The 14495-nt window shown below is 42.7% G+C and overlaps 1 protein-coding gene across 2 annotated transcripts; it reads left to right on the forward strand.

Moving 5' to 3' along the window:
- The first annotated feature begins 3550 nt into the window (after positions 1 to 3550).
- LOC116857527 (zinc finger protein 181) lies at positions 3551 to 13876 on the forward strand. Of its 2 annotated transcripts, none has more exons than XM_032841702.1 (4): positions 3551 to 3608; positions 10018 to 10138; positions 10366 to 10443; positions 11617 to 13876. In XM_032841702.1, exons 1-4 carry the CDS (start codon positions 3600 to 3602, stop codon positions 13101 to 13103), a joined length of 1695 nt encoding a protein of 564 aa, XP_032697593.1. In that variant the 5' UTR covers positions 3551 to 3599; the 3' UTR covers positions 13104 to 13876. The 2 variants fall into 2 exon arrangements, with proteins under 2 accessions (XP_032697593.1, XP_032697596.1); XM_032841705.1 differs by having other exon boundaries at positions 10369 to 10443.
- The last annotated feature ends 619 nt before the right edge of the window (positions 13877 to 14495 follow it).

The following is a 14495-nucleotide window of genomic DNA, read 5'->3' on the forward strand; positions in this document are numbered from 1 at the left end:
AAAGCAGCAATAATGAAGCAGCTCTATGTAAGGTTTACTGGATGGACAGAGCAGGGACTTTATGTCTAAATACAGTTTCAAGTGGTTGCAGACTAGCAGTAATTCCAGAATTTGTCCAAAAATGAAATTCTGTAATCTCCAGAAAAGAAGGGTACTTTCAAACAAGGATATTGGGAAGCCCCATAATGTCTCTTTTCAGGGACGAAGTGACACACAAAGATAACCAACCAAAAAGGGAAACAAAGCAAATTGAGGAATTAAAAAAATAAATTTACAAGGAGATTCATAAAATCTTGTTATGGGTATTACCACATGCATATTGTGAGTTAACTGTGTCTACCACATTACCAAAAGTATTTAACAAATTGAAATTTAAAAGGATTTGCTGGAAAGGGAATTATGAATAGGAGACAAAGCAGAATAAATTATCCAGAATGCAATACAGACACTGAAAGATGGAAATTACAAAGGAGGATTTAAGACCCATGAAGGACAGAATAGAAAGACCTACCAACTGGTGTTCACAAAAAGAAAGAATGGGGAAGAGGCAATATATAAAGGAAAGGAAAATTTGCTGAGTAGAGGAAGATAACACTTCACAGATTCAAGTTGCTCAGCAAATCCATTGCAAGAGAAAAATCGAAGAATTTTACACCCGAAAACATGCAAAAACTGTAGAAAACACATTTGGTTACTGAATCCAGTTCCAAACCCAGGATTCTAAGGGGGTAAAAAATCTAATATCCTGGTCTCTGCACTCCCCCTTTAAAATCTTGCATTTCTCTCTCTCTCTCTTTTTTTTTAAAGATTTTTATTTATTTATTTGACAGAGAGGTAGAGAGCACAAGTAGGTATAGCAGCAGGGAGAGGGAGAAGTGGGCTCTCCGAGGGGCAAGGAGCCAGATGCAGGATTCCATCCAGGACCCTGGGATCATGACCTGAGCTGAAGGCAGCCACCTAACCGACTGAGCCACCCAGGTGCCCCTAAAATCTTGCATTTTTCTATATAACTTGTATTTTAATATCAAAAAGGCCTTTGCTCTAAAACAACATCGACCAAAAGATATGCAATTCTTAGAGAAGGAAATATTACAGCCAACAGACACATGAAAAGATTCTCTTATCAACAATGAAAGAAATGCAAACTTAAGCCACATAGAGTCACAATTTCACACTTAGCAGATTGGCAAAATTTGAAAATTTCACAAAATCCAGTACTGGCCGTAAAAACTGGCAACCAAAATAATTATAAACCATGGCAAGATGGGGCGCTTGGGTGGCTCAGTGGGTTAAAGCCTCTGCCTTTGGCTCAGGTCATGATCCCAGGGTCCTAGGATGGAGCCCGGCATCGCATCCAGCTCTCTGCTCAGCAGGGAGCCTGCTTCCTCCTCTCTCTAAGCCTGCCTCTCTGCCTACTTGTGATCTCTGTCAAATAAATAAATAAAATCTTAAAAAAAAACATGGCAAGAGTGCAAATTGGTACAATTTTGGAAAACAATTTGTCATTGTATAATGAAGACAGGGAGGGGAAAATACTTTGCACTGGCAAATCTTGTTACCTTCTGTAAGCCTTGAGGAGAATCTAGTTGATGCCAGGGTTTTTACCAACTACTCTTGCTACAGGAATTAAATACCACAGCCACAAGATATATACCAAGCTGGAAGCATTGTCTAATGAATCTTAAGCACTTAAGTACTTGACATATACAAGAAAATTCATAGTCATACTACAGTTTAAAAATAAACATAATTAAAATGAAATGAACACGGGCGCCTGGGAAGGTCAGTGGGTTAAGCATCTGCTTTCGGCTCTAGATCCCAGCGTCCCTGGATGGAGCGCATGGGGCTCCTTGCTCAGTGGCGAGGCTGCTTCTCCTTCTGCCTGCCGCTCTCCCTACTTGTACTCTCTCTAACAAATAGGATCTAAAAAATAAAAAATGAACAGTTATAAGTAAAAGTAAACTTGAAAGTAAAGGAAACAGCCAAATATATACCCGCAGTAGACTGTTTTGTCCTACGTACGTCTACCGCCAGCGGGCGTTGGGGGTGGGTGGTAAGGACAGCGATTCTGGGGACAGTAGTGGGTCAGGCTCTATGGGTTCCAGGACTGAAGGCCTTTTTCCTTAAAGCGCTCACCTGAGACCGCCGTTTCTGAGTCCTTCGAGGACCTGTACACAGGACAGTGGCAGTCAGTGTCACAGCTCTGACGCGACTGCACAAATTTCTAAGTGTCGTCTGTTCGCTGACAACTGTTGCCATGACAGCCCGGACACAGGGCATTTTAGGAACCACAGACCTGGGCAAGCCGGCGCCAAACACTCAGAGCCCACCCGAGCTGGCCAGAGCAGCCCAGGATTTCACTTGAGACCTTCCACTGCAGACCGCAGCTCTCCGCAGGCACCAGCAAGGCTGCCCACCTCCGGGCAGGAGGGCGGTCGCGCGGGTCGAACCGCGAACCGGAGGAGTTTCCACGGCCGCATCATTTTCTGGGAAGGGGAGTTTTGTGCTTCGCGCGCCACTGTACTTAAGAAGCACGCAGAGGGCCGTCCCGCTGTCCTCTCCACACTCAGTGTGAGCGTCCTAGCGGAGCAGCTCCGCAGCAAAGCGTACAGGCGGTGGCAAGCTTCGGCTTTCTCGTGGGGTCCCGAAAGCGCGCGCGAACGCGCGGCCTTCTGGGAAGTGTGGTTTTATGGGGGCGACGCGCGAGGCACAGGTAGCTTGCTGCTGACGCGGAGGAAGCTGGGAAATGCTGTTCCGGTGTGGGCTCCGTCCTCCGTCCGCCTCGCGGTAATCTCAGGCAGGCGGCGGGATCCTCACGGGGTGGTGCAGTTCTTTCCACGGCGGCGGCCGTGGTCCGCTCTCCGCATCGAGTACAAGGAGGTGCGGGCTCTGGATCTCCGGGCCCGGCCTTCGGGGCCAGGGAGGGCCCGCAGGGATTCAGGCAAGTGGGGGTCCCGGCAGTGCGACCGGGTGCCGGGCACGGCCGCCACAACCTCCTGCTGCTGAGTCTACACTGCGGGGTGAGCCCCGGCAGGGTCTTAGCTTCCTGGGCCTGTCTGCTCTGTACAAGGGGTGTCGTTTACCTCAGAGTTGCTGCGAGAAGGAAACGGGCTAGTGATTGTGCATCCTACGCACTGAGAGAAATCGCCCTTCGCGATGGTTTTTGGGCAATCCGCTGGTGAAAGTCACTCTTCCCACTTAATGCAGCCTTCGACAATTGGTTCAGCATCGCTGGGTTTGTTTTCTCATCGTTTAGAAAAGAAATGTGGAATAATGTGAATGTCTGTCTTGTATAGTTGTGAAGACTGAATGAGCTCTTAACATTGTTACTGTTGTTTTGTGAGTCTAAAAAAATACGTAGTAGCCGATTTACATGCCTGTAGCAGCTGGGGAATGGCTACCCATGCCAAGAACACTCTGCTAGTTTAGGGAAAGAATGAAGGCCTAGAAAGTGATTCCCAGTGTTTACTTGTAGATGTGTCACAGCGCTGTGAGATACGCCTCATTTTTCATGAGTCCTTTTTTGTGTTCTTGATCTGTTTTCTCAGGACACTACTCTTTAAGACAGGAGGCTGGAAAGAGGACTGTGTTGACAAGTCATGTTCCAGGTAAGTCGGTGATGTCCCCAGATCTTCCTGAACCATCTTACCAGAACTCTTGAATGTTTGCTTTGCTTACGAGCTCCTACCCAACAAAGTCCTTTTAGGGACCGGATCTGTGTTTCCTTTCATCATAGCAAAGGATGGAGCCCAGAAAACTCCAAAGTACTCTCTTCTCTCAGTGCTCTTCTTTTCTACCATTTTTGTTTAAAGTCTCTGTAGTCTTGAGCAAAACTTTTTCGTTTGTTTTTTATTACAATTCAAAATTCGAGTTTGGAATTTGGGGTTATTTGCTTTATGGTTGTGAAAGTACTATTATGTGGTCTCAGTTAATGATATTATCAGTCCTTTCAGTTCTAAGTCAAGAGATGTTTGGAGTCATCGTGATTCTTTCCTTTCTCTTATAACTGACCTTCAGACACTCTAGTTGGATCTAAAACACACACAGGATATCCACAGACCCTGACCATTGGTTACACGTCACACCCATCACCACTGCCACCATCCTGTCCTGCTCAGCTTAAAACTCTTCAGTGACCCTAACTCAGATCTCAGAGTACTACAGTGACTTAAAAAGCTTTGTGCACTTAGGCTTTTATCCCTTTGATCTCATCTTACTTCTCTTGTCTCCTTGTTCCCTGTGAGCTCTAGCCACTGGCTACAGCTTCCAGGCCTTGGAAATTGCTGTGCCATCTGCTTGGAATCCTTTCCCCAGATATGTACACGCTTGCATTCTTACCTCCTTCCTATCTCTGCTCAGTGGTTACTTTCTTAGTAAAGCTTCCCTGAACACTCGTCAACTTTTCTAACAATTAGTTCTCCTCACTGCTTGATTTCCAGAGGGATTATCACTCACTAGAGAATACACGCTTTGTTTACTAAATGCATATGCTCATTATTTGTCTTCTCACTCCGGGAGGGATTTTTTTGTTTTGTTTTGTTTTTTTGTTGACTGTTTTCAGTACCCAGAGTGGTATCGGGTACAAAACAGAGGCTTAGTAGATAGCTGTTGAGCGAATAAGCTTTGAAAAAATGAAATGGTAGGGTAGAATCATGGAGTGCCAGGTGAAACCTGCATGGAAGGTATTAGTGGCATATGTGCACATTGGGCAGAGTCTGGTTTCTTGGGAATATTAGGTAACTAGAATTGAAAAAAAAAATTTTTTTTAAGATTTTTAAAATTTATTTGACAGAGATCACAAGTAGGCAAAGAGCCAGGCAGAGAGAGGGGGAAGCAGGCTCCCTGCTGAGCAGAGCCTGATGTGGGGCTTGATCCCAGGACTGGAGATCATGACCTGAGCCCGAGGCAGAGGCTTAACCCACTGAGCCACCCAGGTGCCCCGAAAAACTTTTTTAAAAAAGATTTTATTTATTTATGTGACACAGAGAGAGAGAGAGGGTACAAACAGGGGGAGCAACAGAGGGAGAGGGAGAAGCAGGCTCTCTGCTGAGCAGGGAACCCAATGTGGGGCTCAATCCCAGGGCCCTGGGATCACAACCTGAGTCCGAGGCAGACACTTAATTGAGCCACCCAGGCCCCCGAAAAACTGTTCTTTTTTAAAGTAAAAGCTAAAGTGAACTAGTTGCCAAAATCATTCATTGATTCATTTTTAAAGATGTATTTAAAGAGAGCACATGCTAGCAAGAGTGGGGGGGGGGGAGAATCTCCAGCATGCTCCCCATTGAGCACGGAGCCTGACACAGGGCTTGATCCCAGGACCCTGAGATCGTGATCTGAGCCAAAATGAGGAGTACGATGCTTAACTGACTGAGCCACCTTGATTCATTTTATAAACGTATGAAGTACCTGTTAGGAAGAACTGTACATGGATCCAAGTGTAGAGTGACATGTGATATCTAGTGTAACACTAAGAGAACTTTCTGCAGTGGTGGAAATGTTCTGTGTGCTGCAGTATGGTAGCCATCAGCCCCCTTTAACTATTGAGTGTTTGAAGTATGACTAAGTGACCCAGAGACAGAATTTTAAATTTTACTTAACTTTTAATTTTTAATAATTTAAACTTATAGAGCCAAATGTGGCTAGTGGCTGTATTGAGCAGTACAGGGCTGGTAGGAAAGTAAGAAAGCAAGCAGAAAACATTAAGATGGGTGCTGGAACAAACCTCCTTACTGCTAATGGGGACAAAGATGACTGAGCATCCTAGGCTGCCCAGGAAGTTGAAGCGGGATAGAGCGTTGAAGGATTCCTGGGGAAGCAGGGCTGGGGCTGGCTTTGGTGGCCCATGGTACCAGGGAGGCAGAGGTAAGTGAAGTTACACCAACCGAGGAAACACCTTGAGCACAGGTAGACAGGGCGGAGAGAGACTTTCAGGGAACTACAGACATTTTCTAAAGTGGTGGTTCTCAAACAGGGGTGACTTTGTCCCCCTTAGCCCTACCCATAGGGACATTTGATAATGTCTGGAGACATTTTTGGTTGTCACAGCCTGGGGGGGATGTCATCATGCACTGAAATAAAGTTCTCAGACACCGATCTGAGTGGCCGTTCAGGACTGCCTCTGCAAGGGAGACAGCAGCTATGTGCAGCTGAATTCTGCACAAAGCTTTTATTTTTTTAATCAGAAAAGCAAGGACAGGTGCATCAAAGGGTGGGGGAGGAGTACAGAGGGATGGCAACTATCTTGAAGCCATAAAGCAGGCTTGCATCCTCCCCTACGCGCCAGCACGCAGGGAGGCAGTCATGGGATAAGGGAGAAGCAGGATGTTTCTGCTAGCAATCGCCAGGTGCAGGAAGGGGGCTGAGGGCTATGTTCTTCCATAGCTCTAAACCTGTGCCCTGCCCCAGGGGATCATGGAATCCTGTTCATTAGCGTTCAGTAGCCTGAGACCAGGAACGCTGCTGACACTTGCTTCCACAGTCACCCCTTATGGTTTACAATTCATTTTCTAAGAATGATTCTAGGGGGACAGAGAGGAATTGCTACTAGTATCTAATGGGTAGAGGCTAGGGATGTTACTTACTAAATAGTCTGCAATGCACAGGACAGCTTCCACGACAAAGAATTATCTCGCTTAAAATATCAGTAGTGCCAAGGTTGTGAAACCCTCATCTAAATAAAGAACAGGGGTGCCTGGGTGGCTCAGTGGGTTAAAGCCTCTGCCTTCGGCTCAGGTCATGATTCCGGAGTCCTGGGATCGAGCCCTGAGTCAGGCTCTGCTCGGCGGGGACCTGCTTCGTCCTCTCTCTCTGCCTGCCTCTCTGCGGGCTTGTGATCTCTGTCAAATAAATAAATAAAATCTTAAAAAAAGAAAGAAAAAGAAATAAAGGGTATCTGTTAATAAGATTATGTGAGTTTTCTTTTGTAGACTTAATACAATGATGTTCATTAATGTGTGTTCAAAACTTAAAATATGAAATTTCTTGGGTGCCTGGGTGGCTCAGTTGGTTAAGTGAGTGCCTTCTGCTCAGGTTGTGATCCTGGAGTCCCAGGATTGAGTTCTGCATCAAGCTCCCTGCTCCATGGGGAGTCTGCTTCTCCCTCTGACCTTCTCCGTTCTTCTCCCTTCTCATGCTCTCTCTCAAATAAATAAATAAAATCTTAAAAAAAAAGGAATATCTTTGCATTAGTGGAATAAAACATAGTATCTATGCATTAATTTAGCATTGATTTTTTGGAAGATTTATGTATTTATTTTAGAGAGCGCGTGTGTGTGCGGGGAGGGGGTTGGGAGCAAAGGGAAAGAGAGAGCGAATCCCAAGCAGACTCACTACTAAGCATGGAGCCTGACATGGGGTTCAGTCTCACCATCCTAAGATCATGTCCTGAGTTGAAAATTTTTGGATGCTTGATTGACTGAGTGACCCAGGTGCCCCTGGTATTGATTTTTAAATTTGGTTTATCAAGTGGGGTTTGTAAAAGCCATTCACTTAAAACCATTGTGGAGGGGTGCCTGGGTGGCTCAGTGGGTTAAAGCCTCTGCTTTCAACTCAGGTCATGATCCCAGGGTCCTGGGATTGAGCCTCACATCGGGCTCTCTCCTGTTTCCCGCGCATTGCCACCTGCCTCTGTCTGTCAAAAAAATAAAATCTAAAAAAACCAAAAACACTGTGGAAAGTAGGAAAAGACGAGAAACTTTTTGATTCATATAAGGCTAGCATAACCCTAATACCTGGGTAAGAATAAATACAAATGAAAAAGGAATTTTCCCTCGTTCCAAAAGGGAAAGAGATCCTTCCCTTCTCCCTTTTTAAGAGTATTTCCTTTGAGAAAACCCTGTAATTATAAGTCCTTTCCCTGTCCCTTTGAGATGCCTGTGAATCTTTTTCAGAGCTAAATAAGCCTCTACCAATTTTTCAAGTCAGTAAAGTCTTTCCTTTTTCTTTCCTTCCTTCCTTTGAGAGACCACAAACAGGGGGAGCAGCAGTGGGAGAGGGCGAAACAGGCTCCTCACTGAGCAGGGAGCCCGACATGGGGCTCGATCCCAGGGCTCTGGGATCATGACCTGAGCCAAAGGCACATGCTTAACTGACAAAAGCCACCCAGGCGGTCCAGTAAAGTCTTTCTTAAGGCCTTGCAGCCATCTCTTTGAAATGAAAACATGAAGGACAATGTACCTCTTTCTCCCTGTGTGCGTGTTTAGCTTAGGCTCCTGGATCCAAGTTCTAACTACCTGCTGTCATAAAGCTAGGGGAAGTTTTATTTTTCTTGGGGTAAAAGCGTTAACACAGTTGGCCACTCCAGTTACCAGGTGAATTTAGGATGAACTATGATGCAAATGATGCTGCCAAGTCCTCTTGAGGACAAATTATTTATTTTGAAAACGTCTGTGTTATAGATTATACATGCCCGGCTTTATTAAAGAGTGAGATTTCTTTCTGTCCTTGCAATCTCATTGGTGATTGCCTATGAAGTGTGTTACAGTCTGCTGTGATGCTTATTCAGGAGTAAAACTGTTGTTTTCTGAATATTGGAGAGGATTTTCTGCTTGGCAGATGTGATTTTTAACATTTCCCCAATACCTGACAAAGGTAAGTTACCTCTTTAAAACCAAAGACCAGCATCACTAATATGCAAAATATCCAAATAGAATATTGAATCAGCCACTCTTAAAATGAAAACTTTGTCATAGACAAACCATGTCCATTTCACCAGTGAAAGTAGTAAGAATGTCATTTTAAATGCATAATTTATTTATTTGACACAGAGAGATCACAAGTAGGCAGAGCAGCGGGCAGGGAAGCAGGCTTGCCGCTGAGCAGAGAGCCTGATGGGGGGCTCAATCCCAGGACCCCGAGATCATGACCTGAGCCGAAGGCAGAGACTTTAACCCACTGAGCCACCTGGGTGGCCCAAAATGCATACATTTTTTGCTATAATTTGACTAATAAACTATCATTAAACATTTGAGCTTTTTCTAAAGTTCTGCTACTTTAAAAAATATCATGGGGGTGCCTGGGTGGCTCAGTGGGTTAAAGCCTCTGCCTTCGGCTCAGGTCATGGTCTCAGGGATCTGGGATCGAGCCCCGCATCGGGCTCTCTGCTCAGCGGGGAGCCTGCTTCCTCCTCTCTCTGCCTCTCTGCCTGCTTGTGATCTCTCTCTCTCTGTCAGGTAAATAGATAAAATCTTTAAAAAAAAAAAAATCATGAATGAGTACTGTTTCCTTAGAATATTTTCCTTGAAATGTGTCCTCTAATTCTTTGCCCTTATTTACGGTCCAATTCATGAACTGCCTATGGCATAAACTATTCTTTAGTCTTCTTGCCCAGCGGTATCAAATTATTTTAATTATAGATTATCAATACAGGGCTTAATTATATACTATAAATGGTTTTTGTTTATAAATTAGTTATGTATATTTCTATCTTTCAAGGATGTTTTTTTCTGAATTTATTGGATTTTTTAAACCTTAGTGGATCATTTTTATTTACCTATCAAGTAAGCAACAAAAAACATAACTAAGCACTTGACTATATGCTGTCAAATGTGGAATGCTGATTTAAAACAATTTTAGAATTCTTTTCCTTTTGACAAGAATTAACTCTCCTGAAGCAAAGCTCTTATGTCTTTTTTTTTTTTTTTTAAAGATTTTATTTATTTGCCAGAAAGACAGTGAGAGAGGGACTACAAGCAGAGGGAGTGAGAGGGGGAGAAGCAGGCCTCCTGCCGAGCAGGGAGCCCGATATGGGGCTTGATCAGGACCCTGGGATCATGACCTGAGCTGAAGGCAGCCGCTTAACAACTGAGCCACCCAGGCACACCCTCGTCTCTTACTCTTATTGTAAAACAATGCCAAACACATAATTATCCAATTACTATTTAAGTTAGATCAGATTCCTGGTCATTGCCACAACTGAATCTTGTTTCCTTTTTTCTACAGCCAGGGTAATTTTACCCTTTTACCGGCGAGGGAAGTGGCCTTGGCTATGACTGAGCCTAAATACGTTTGCTATTTCAGGTGACATTTAGTGATGTGGCCATAGACTTCTCGCATGAAGAGTGGGGATGGCTAGATTCTGCTCAGAGGGATTTATACAAGGATGTGATGGTCCAGAATTATGAGAACCTGGTTTCTCTAGGTAAGCGTATCTCCCTCTTCACCCCAGTTTTTCACCCCAGAATTGCTGGGGATTCTCCTAAGTAAATGGCTGAGATTTTGTTTCATGTTCCTGAAGAGGTGTAGGGCTCTGTTGTGCCCTCCCTGAAGTTTATTTTCCCCTTTCAATGACCATCCTTCAAAACTGCCTTTGGTTCCTTTTATCCATGAAAACCGTAGTTTAAACAGAACCTGTATATTTCCTGTAAGCAGGTCTTTCCATACCTAAGCCATATGTGATCACCTTACTGGAAGATGGGAAAGAACCTTGGATGGTGGAGAAAAAAGGTATGTTTCTAGATAAGTCGTGGAGAATCAGGCAAAAGAGGTCAGGCAAAACAAGCATTTGTTAAACACGCTTGTAGAAAGTTGGAGGCATTTAGGGTATTTTAAGGATACTGTCTTCAGAGATCCCAAAGATAACAAATTGAGGGATCCTTAGCTTAGATTTTATTTTATTCATTCATTCATTCATTCATTCATTCATTCATTCTTAGATTTTAAAACAGTCATTCTTTCATCCCAAATTATCTTTCTGTATTATCTAATCAAAAGTGAAGGTTTTGCCATCATAATAATTCAAATTGTTATTTCATTTGGGAAAAAAAAAGCAAGTTCTCTTTAAGACCACCTATGGAAAAATATACCAATGGTTTTAGGTGAAGAAAGGTTGTCAGTAAGATGGGAAATCGCTTTGCCCATAATGCTGAGCTTCAAAGGTCAAATGTGAACGGAACTGTTAGAGGAAGTAAAGAATGTATAAAAAGGTTTCTAGGAACAATACCTTCTAGTGTCCAATAACATAATGATTTCATACAGACCTTAAAGCCTAAATCTGAATGATAAAGAACATTTTGTTCATTAACTTTTTTTTTTAGGATTTATTTATTTATTTGACAGAGATCACAAGTAGGCAGAGAGGCAGGCAGAGAGCCCGATGCAGGGCTTGATCCCAGGACACTGGGATCATGACCTGAGCCGAAGGCAGAGGCTTTAACCCACTGAGGCACCCAGGTGCCCCACTATTAACTTTTTAATGTACTACTATAAATTGTGCATTTTAAGCATACTAATCTGACAGCAAATTGAGATTAATTGAAAGTTGGAGAACCAAGGCTGTGAGACAAAATGTGGTCTTTCACAAAAATGTAGGTACAAAATAGAATATTGGCTTGGAATCCAGAAGACTGTGCATTTTTTCCTGATAATTTCACTTTTATTCCACATACTGATTGCCTGTTTTTAACTGATTTCCCTTAATACACTCTGTTTCCATCTTTGCGAGCTAGCTGTAGTCTCTGCTCCATTTGAACTTTGTTCAGAAATCACTGAATGAGAATTCAGTCCTGTGCTTTCTGGGGGTAGAGATGTGCTCTGTTTCTTATCTCTTATTCCTACCATAGTAGTTTCTTTTCAAGAAGTACAGAAAAAGCAGTGTTTTGCTTTCTTGATATATTTCAGATTGGGAATCAAGATGGGAAAACAAGGAATTAGTAACGAAGGAGGATATTTATGACGAAGATTCATCCCAAACGGTAATAACAGAAAAAATGATAAAACACAGTCATGAATTTTCCAATTTTAACAAGGACTGGGAATATATAGAGAAGTTGGAAGGGAAGCATGAAAATCAGATAGAACATTTCAGACCAGTGACCCTCACCTTTAGAGAAGGTCCTACTGGGGAAAATGTTTACAAATACAATACATTTAGCAGCATCTTCTCTTTAAAGTCTATTCTTTCTGAACCACAGAAAATTTCTGCTGAAGGGAAATCACATGAACATGATAGATGTAAGAAGAGCTTACCAAAAGAGTCTGTTATAAAAAATGAGGAGATCAATGGTGGGAAGAAACTTTTGGATTCTAAAGGAAGTGTGTCAGCCTTCAGCCAGAGCCAATCTCTTACCCTTAAGCAGACTTCTACTAGAGAGAAAATCTATACATGCAATGAATGTGGGAAAGCCTTTGGCAAACAATCAATCCTTAATCGCCATTGGAGAATTCATACAGGAGAGAAACCATATGAATGTCATGAATGTGGGAAGACTTTTAGCCATGGCTCATCCCTAACTCGACATCAGATAAGTCACAGTGGAGAGAAACCTTACAAATGTATTGAATGTGGGAAGGCCTTTAGCCATGTGTCCTCACTCACTAATCATCAGCGTACTCACACTGGAGAGAAGCCATATGAATGTATGAACTGTGGAAAGTCGTTTAGTCGTGTTTCACATCTTATTGAACATCTGAGAATTCATACTCAAGAAAAACTCTATGAGTGTCGAGTATGTGAGAAAGCCTTCATTCATAGGTCATCTCTCATTCACCATCAGAAAACTCACACCGGAGAGAAACCTTATGAATGCAGTGAATGTGGAAAAGCCTTTTGCTGTAGCTCCCACCTTACTCGACATCAAAGAATCCACACTATAGAGAAACAATTCGAATGCAGCAAATGTCTGAAAGTCTTCAGCAGCTTGTCATTTCTTATTCAGCATCAGAGTATTCATAATGAAGAAAAGCCTTTTGAATGTCAGAAATGCAGGAAATCCTTCAACCAGCCAGAATCACTGAATATGCATTTAAGAAATCACACCAGATTGAAACCTTATGAATGCAATATATGTGGGAAAGCCTTTAGTCATAGGTCGTCCCTGCTTCAACATCACAGAATTCATACTGGAGAGAAGCCCTATGAATGCATTAAATGTGGGAAGACCTTCAGCTGTAGTTCGAACCTTACTGTACATCAGAGAATTCATACTGGAGAAAAGCCATATAAATGTAACGAGTGTGGGAAGGCTTTTAGCAAAGGCTCAAATCTTACTGCCCATCAGAGAATACATAATGGAGAGAAACCCAGTAGTGCAATAAGTATAGAAAAGCCTTTAGGCCATATGAATGATTATACATGTGAGAAATCACATGAGAGAGAAACTATATGAACAGAATATTTGTCATAATACGCTTTAGCCATAGATCTTTCCTGAAAATTTTTACTGGGAAAAAAGTCTCATGAATGTAGTGAATATGGGAAGGCCTTTAGCAGGGGTACAAGCCTACTGTCCATCACACTTCACACTGTGGAGAGACCATTTATTGCCTATGAAGGCAATAATTCATAGGCAATAAATGTGAGAAAGCCCTTAGCCAGTATTAATCCCTTAATTGACGTAAGTCCACACTGGGAAAAAACCCTATATATGTAACATGGGGAAGACATTAGGGAATATGAATTTCTTACTGAGTACACACAAGAGGGAAGGAATAGGAATATAAAAATAGTGGGAAGTCCTTCCGTTAAGGTGTATCCCTTATTCTGTATCAATTCACACTGGAGAGAGCTTGTATGAGAAATGTAGCAAACTGTCCACTAGGAGTTCTTACCTTGCTAGACATCAGAAGATTAATCCGAGAACAGCCTGATGGATGTAGGAATTCTATGTAAATCTTTCTTTGCAATGATGCTGTTTGTAAGCAGTTCTACAGGAGAGCAAACAAGTAGATTATAAATGAATATGCCTTTCTTATAGCAGTAGCATGCCATTTTACTCAAGTCCTACATAGAAGTTTCTTTAGCTAATGGGCATGTGAAGATATTTAGTCACCCAGTGGATCCAGAAAATGTTTTAAAGTTAAAAATTAAAGCTGCAGAAGAAGCAAAAGTTGGTGTGAATAAAGTTTTTGGTCTCTAATAATAAAATCAGTTTGTATATAATGAACTCTTTCACTGTGACACTGATATTTCTTACCAGATTTTCTACTTCCCTTTTGAAGAATTAAGCCTTACTATAGCCTTTAGGGGAGACTAGCTAAGCTAGAGAAAAATGGCCTGATCTCTGTTCTAGGAATATCATTATTTTGGTGTCAGTTTCACACATTTTAATTTTTACAAGTGCAGTGAGAACATAACCAGGAAACAACTAGCAGGAGAGATCAGAGTAGGCTTAATGGTGGATGTGGTTTGCAATCCGAATACTAAGGGATGAGCACTAACTGCATAGCTGTGTGAGGGCCACGTATTCTAGGAGTCATTCTACGCCAAGTACACAAGCCTGTTGCGTCATGTTTGCTGCATCTAGATGCCACGATCCAGTGTCTAGTGTCAGGTCCCGTGGCACTGTGCTGTCACTGCTAGCAGCATTACTGGTCCCAGCAACAGTCATTTCTCCACGCTGGGTCATAGTGATGAGCACTTACATTGAAATTAATAGTCTAGAGCTGTCCCCATCACTTTTCCTGCAGCCTGCCTACCAGTTTTGAAAACATTTACTTGTAAGTCTTCTTGAAATAAGACAGTTTTATTTTCTCTACCAAACACTGAGAGATACTCATGG

This window comes from Lontra canadensis, unplaced genomic scaffold (assembly GCF_010015895.1).
Source record: "Lontra canadensis isolate GAN:19392208 unplaced genomic scaffold, GSC_riverotter_1.0 scaffold125, whole genome shotgun sequence".
In the NCBI taxonomy this organism is placed as follows: domain Eukaryota; kingdom Metazoa; phylum Chordata; class Mammalia; order Carnivora; family Mustelidae; genus Lontra; species Lontra canadensis.

What these genes read in the sequence shown, in the direction of transcription:
- LOC116857527 (XM_032841702.1), top strand. An exon ending in TGAGAACCTGGTTTCTCTAG is followed by an intron (nt 10,139 to 10,365) that starts GTAAGCGTATCT and finishes ATTTCCTGTAAG; the next exon opens with CAGGTCTTTCCATACCTAAG. An exon ending in TTGGATGGTGGAGAAAAAAG is followed by an intron (nt 10,444 to 11,616) that starts GTATGTTTCTAG and finishes GATATATTTCAG; the next exon opens with ATTGGGAATCAAGATGGGAA.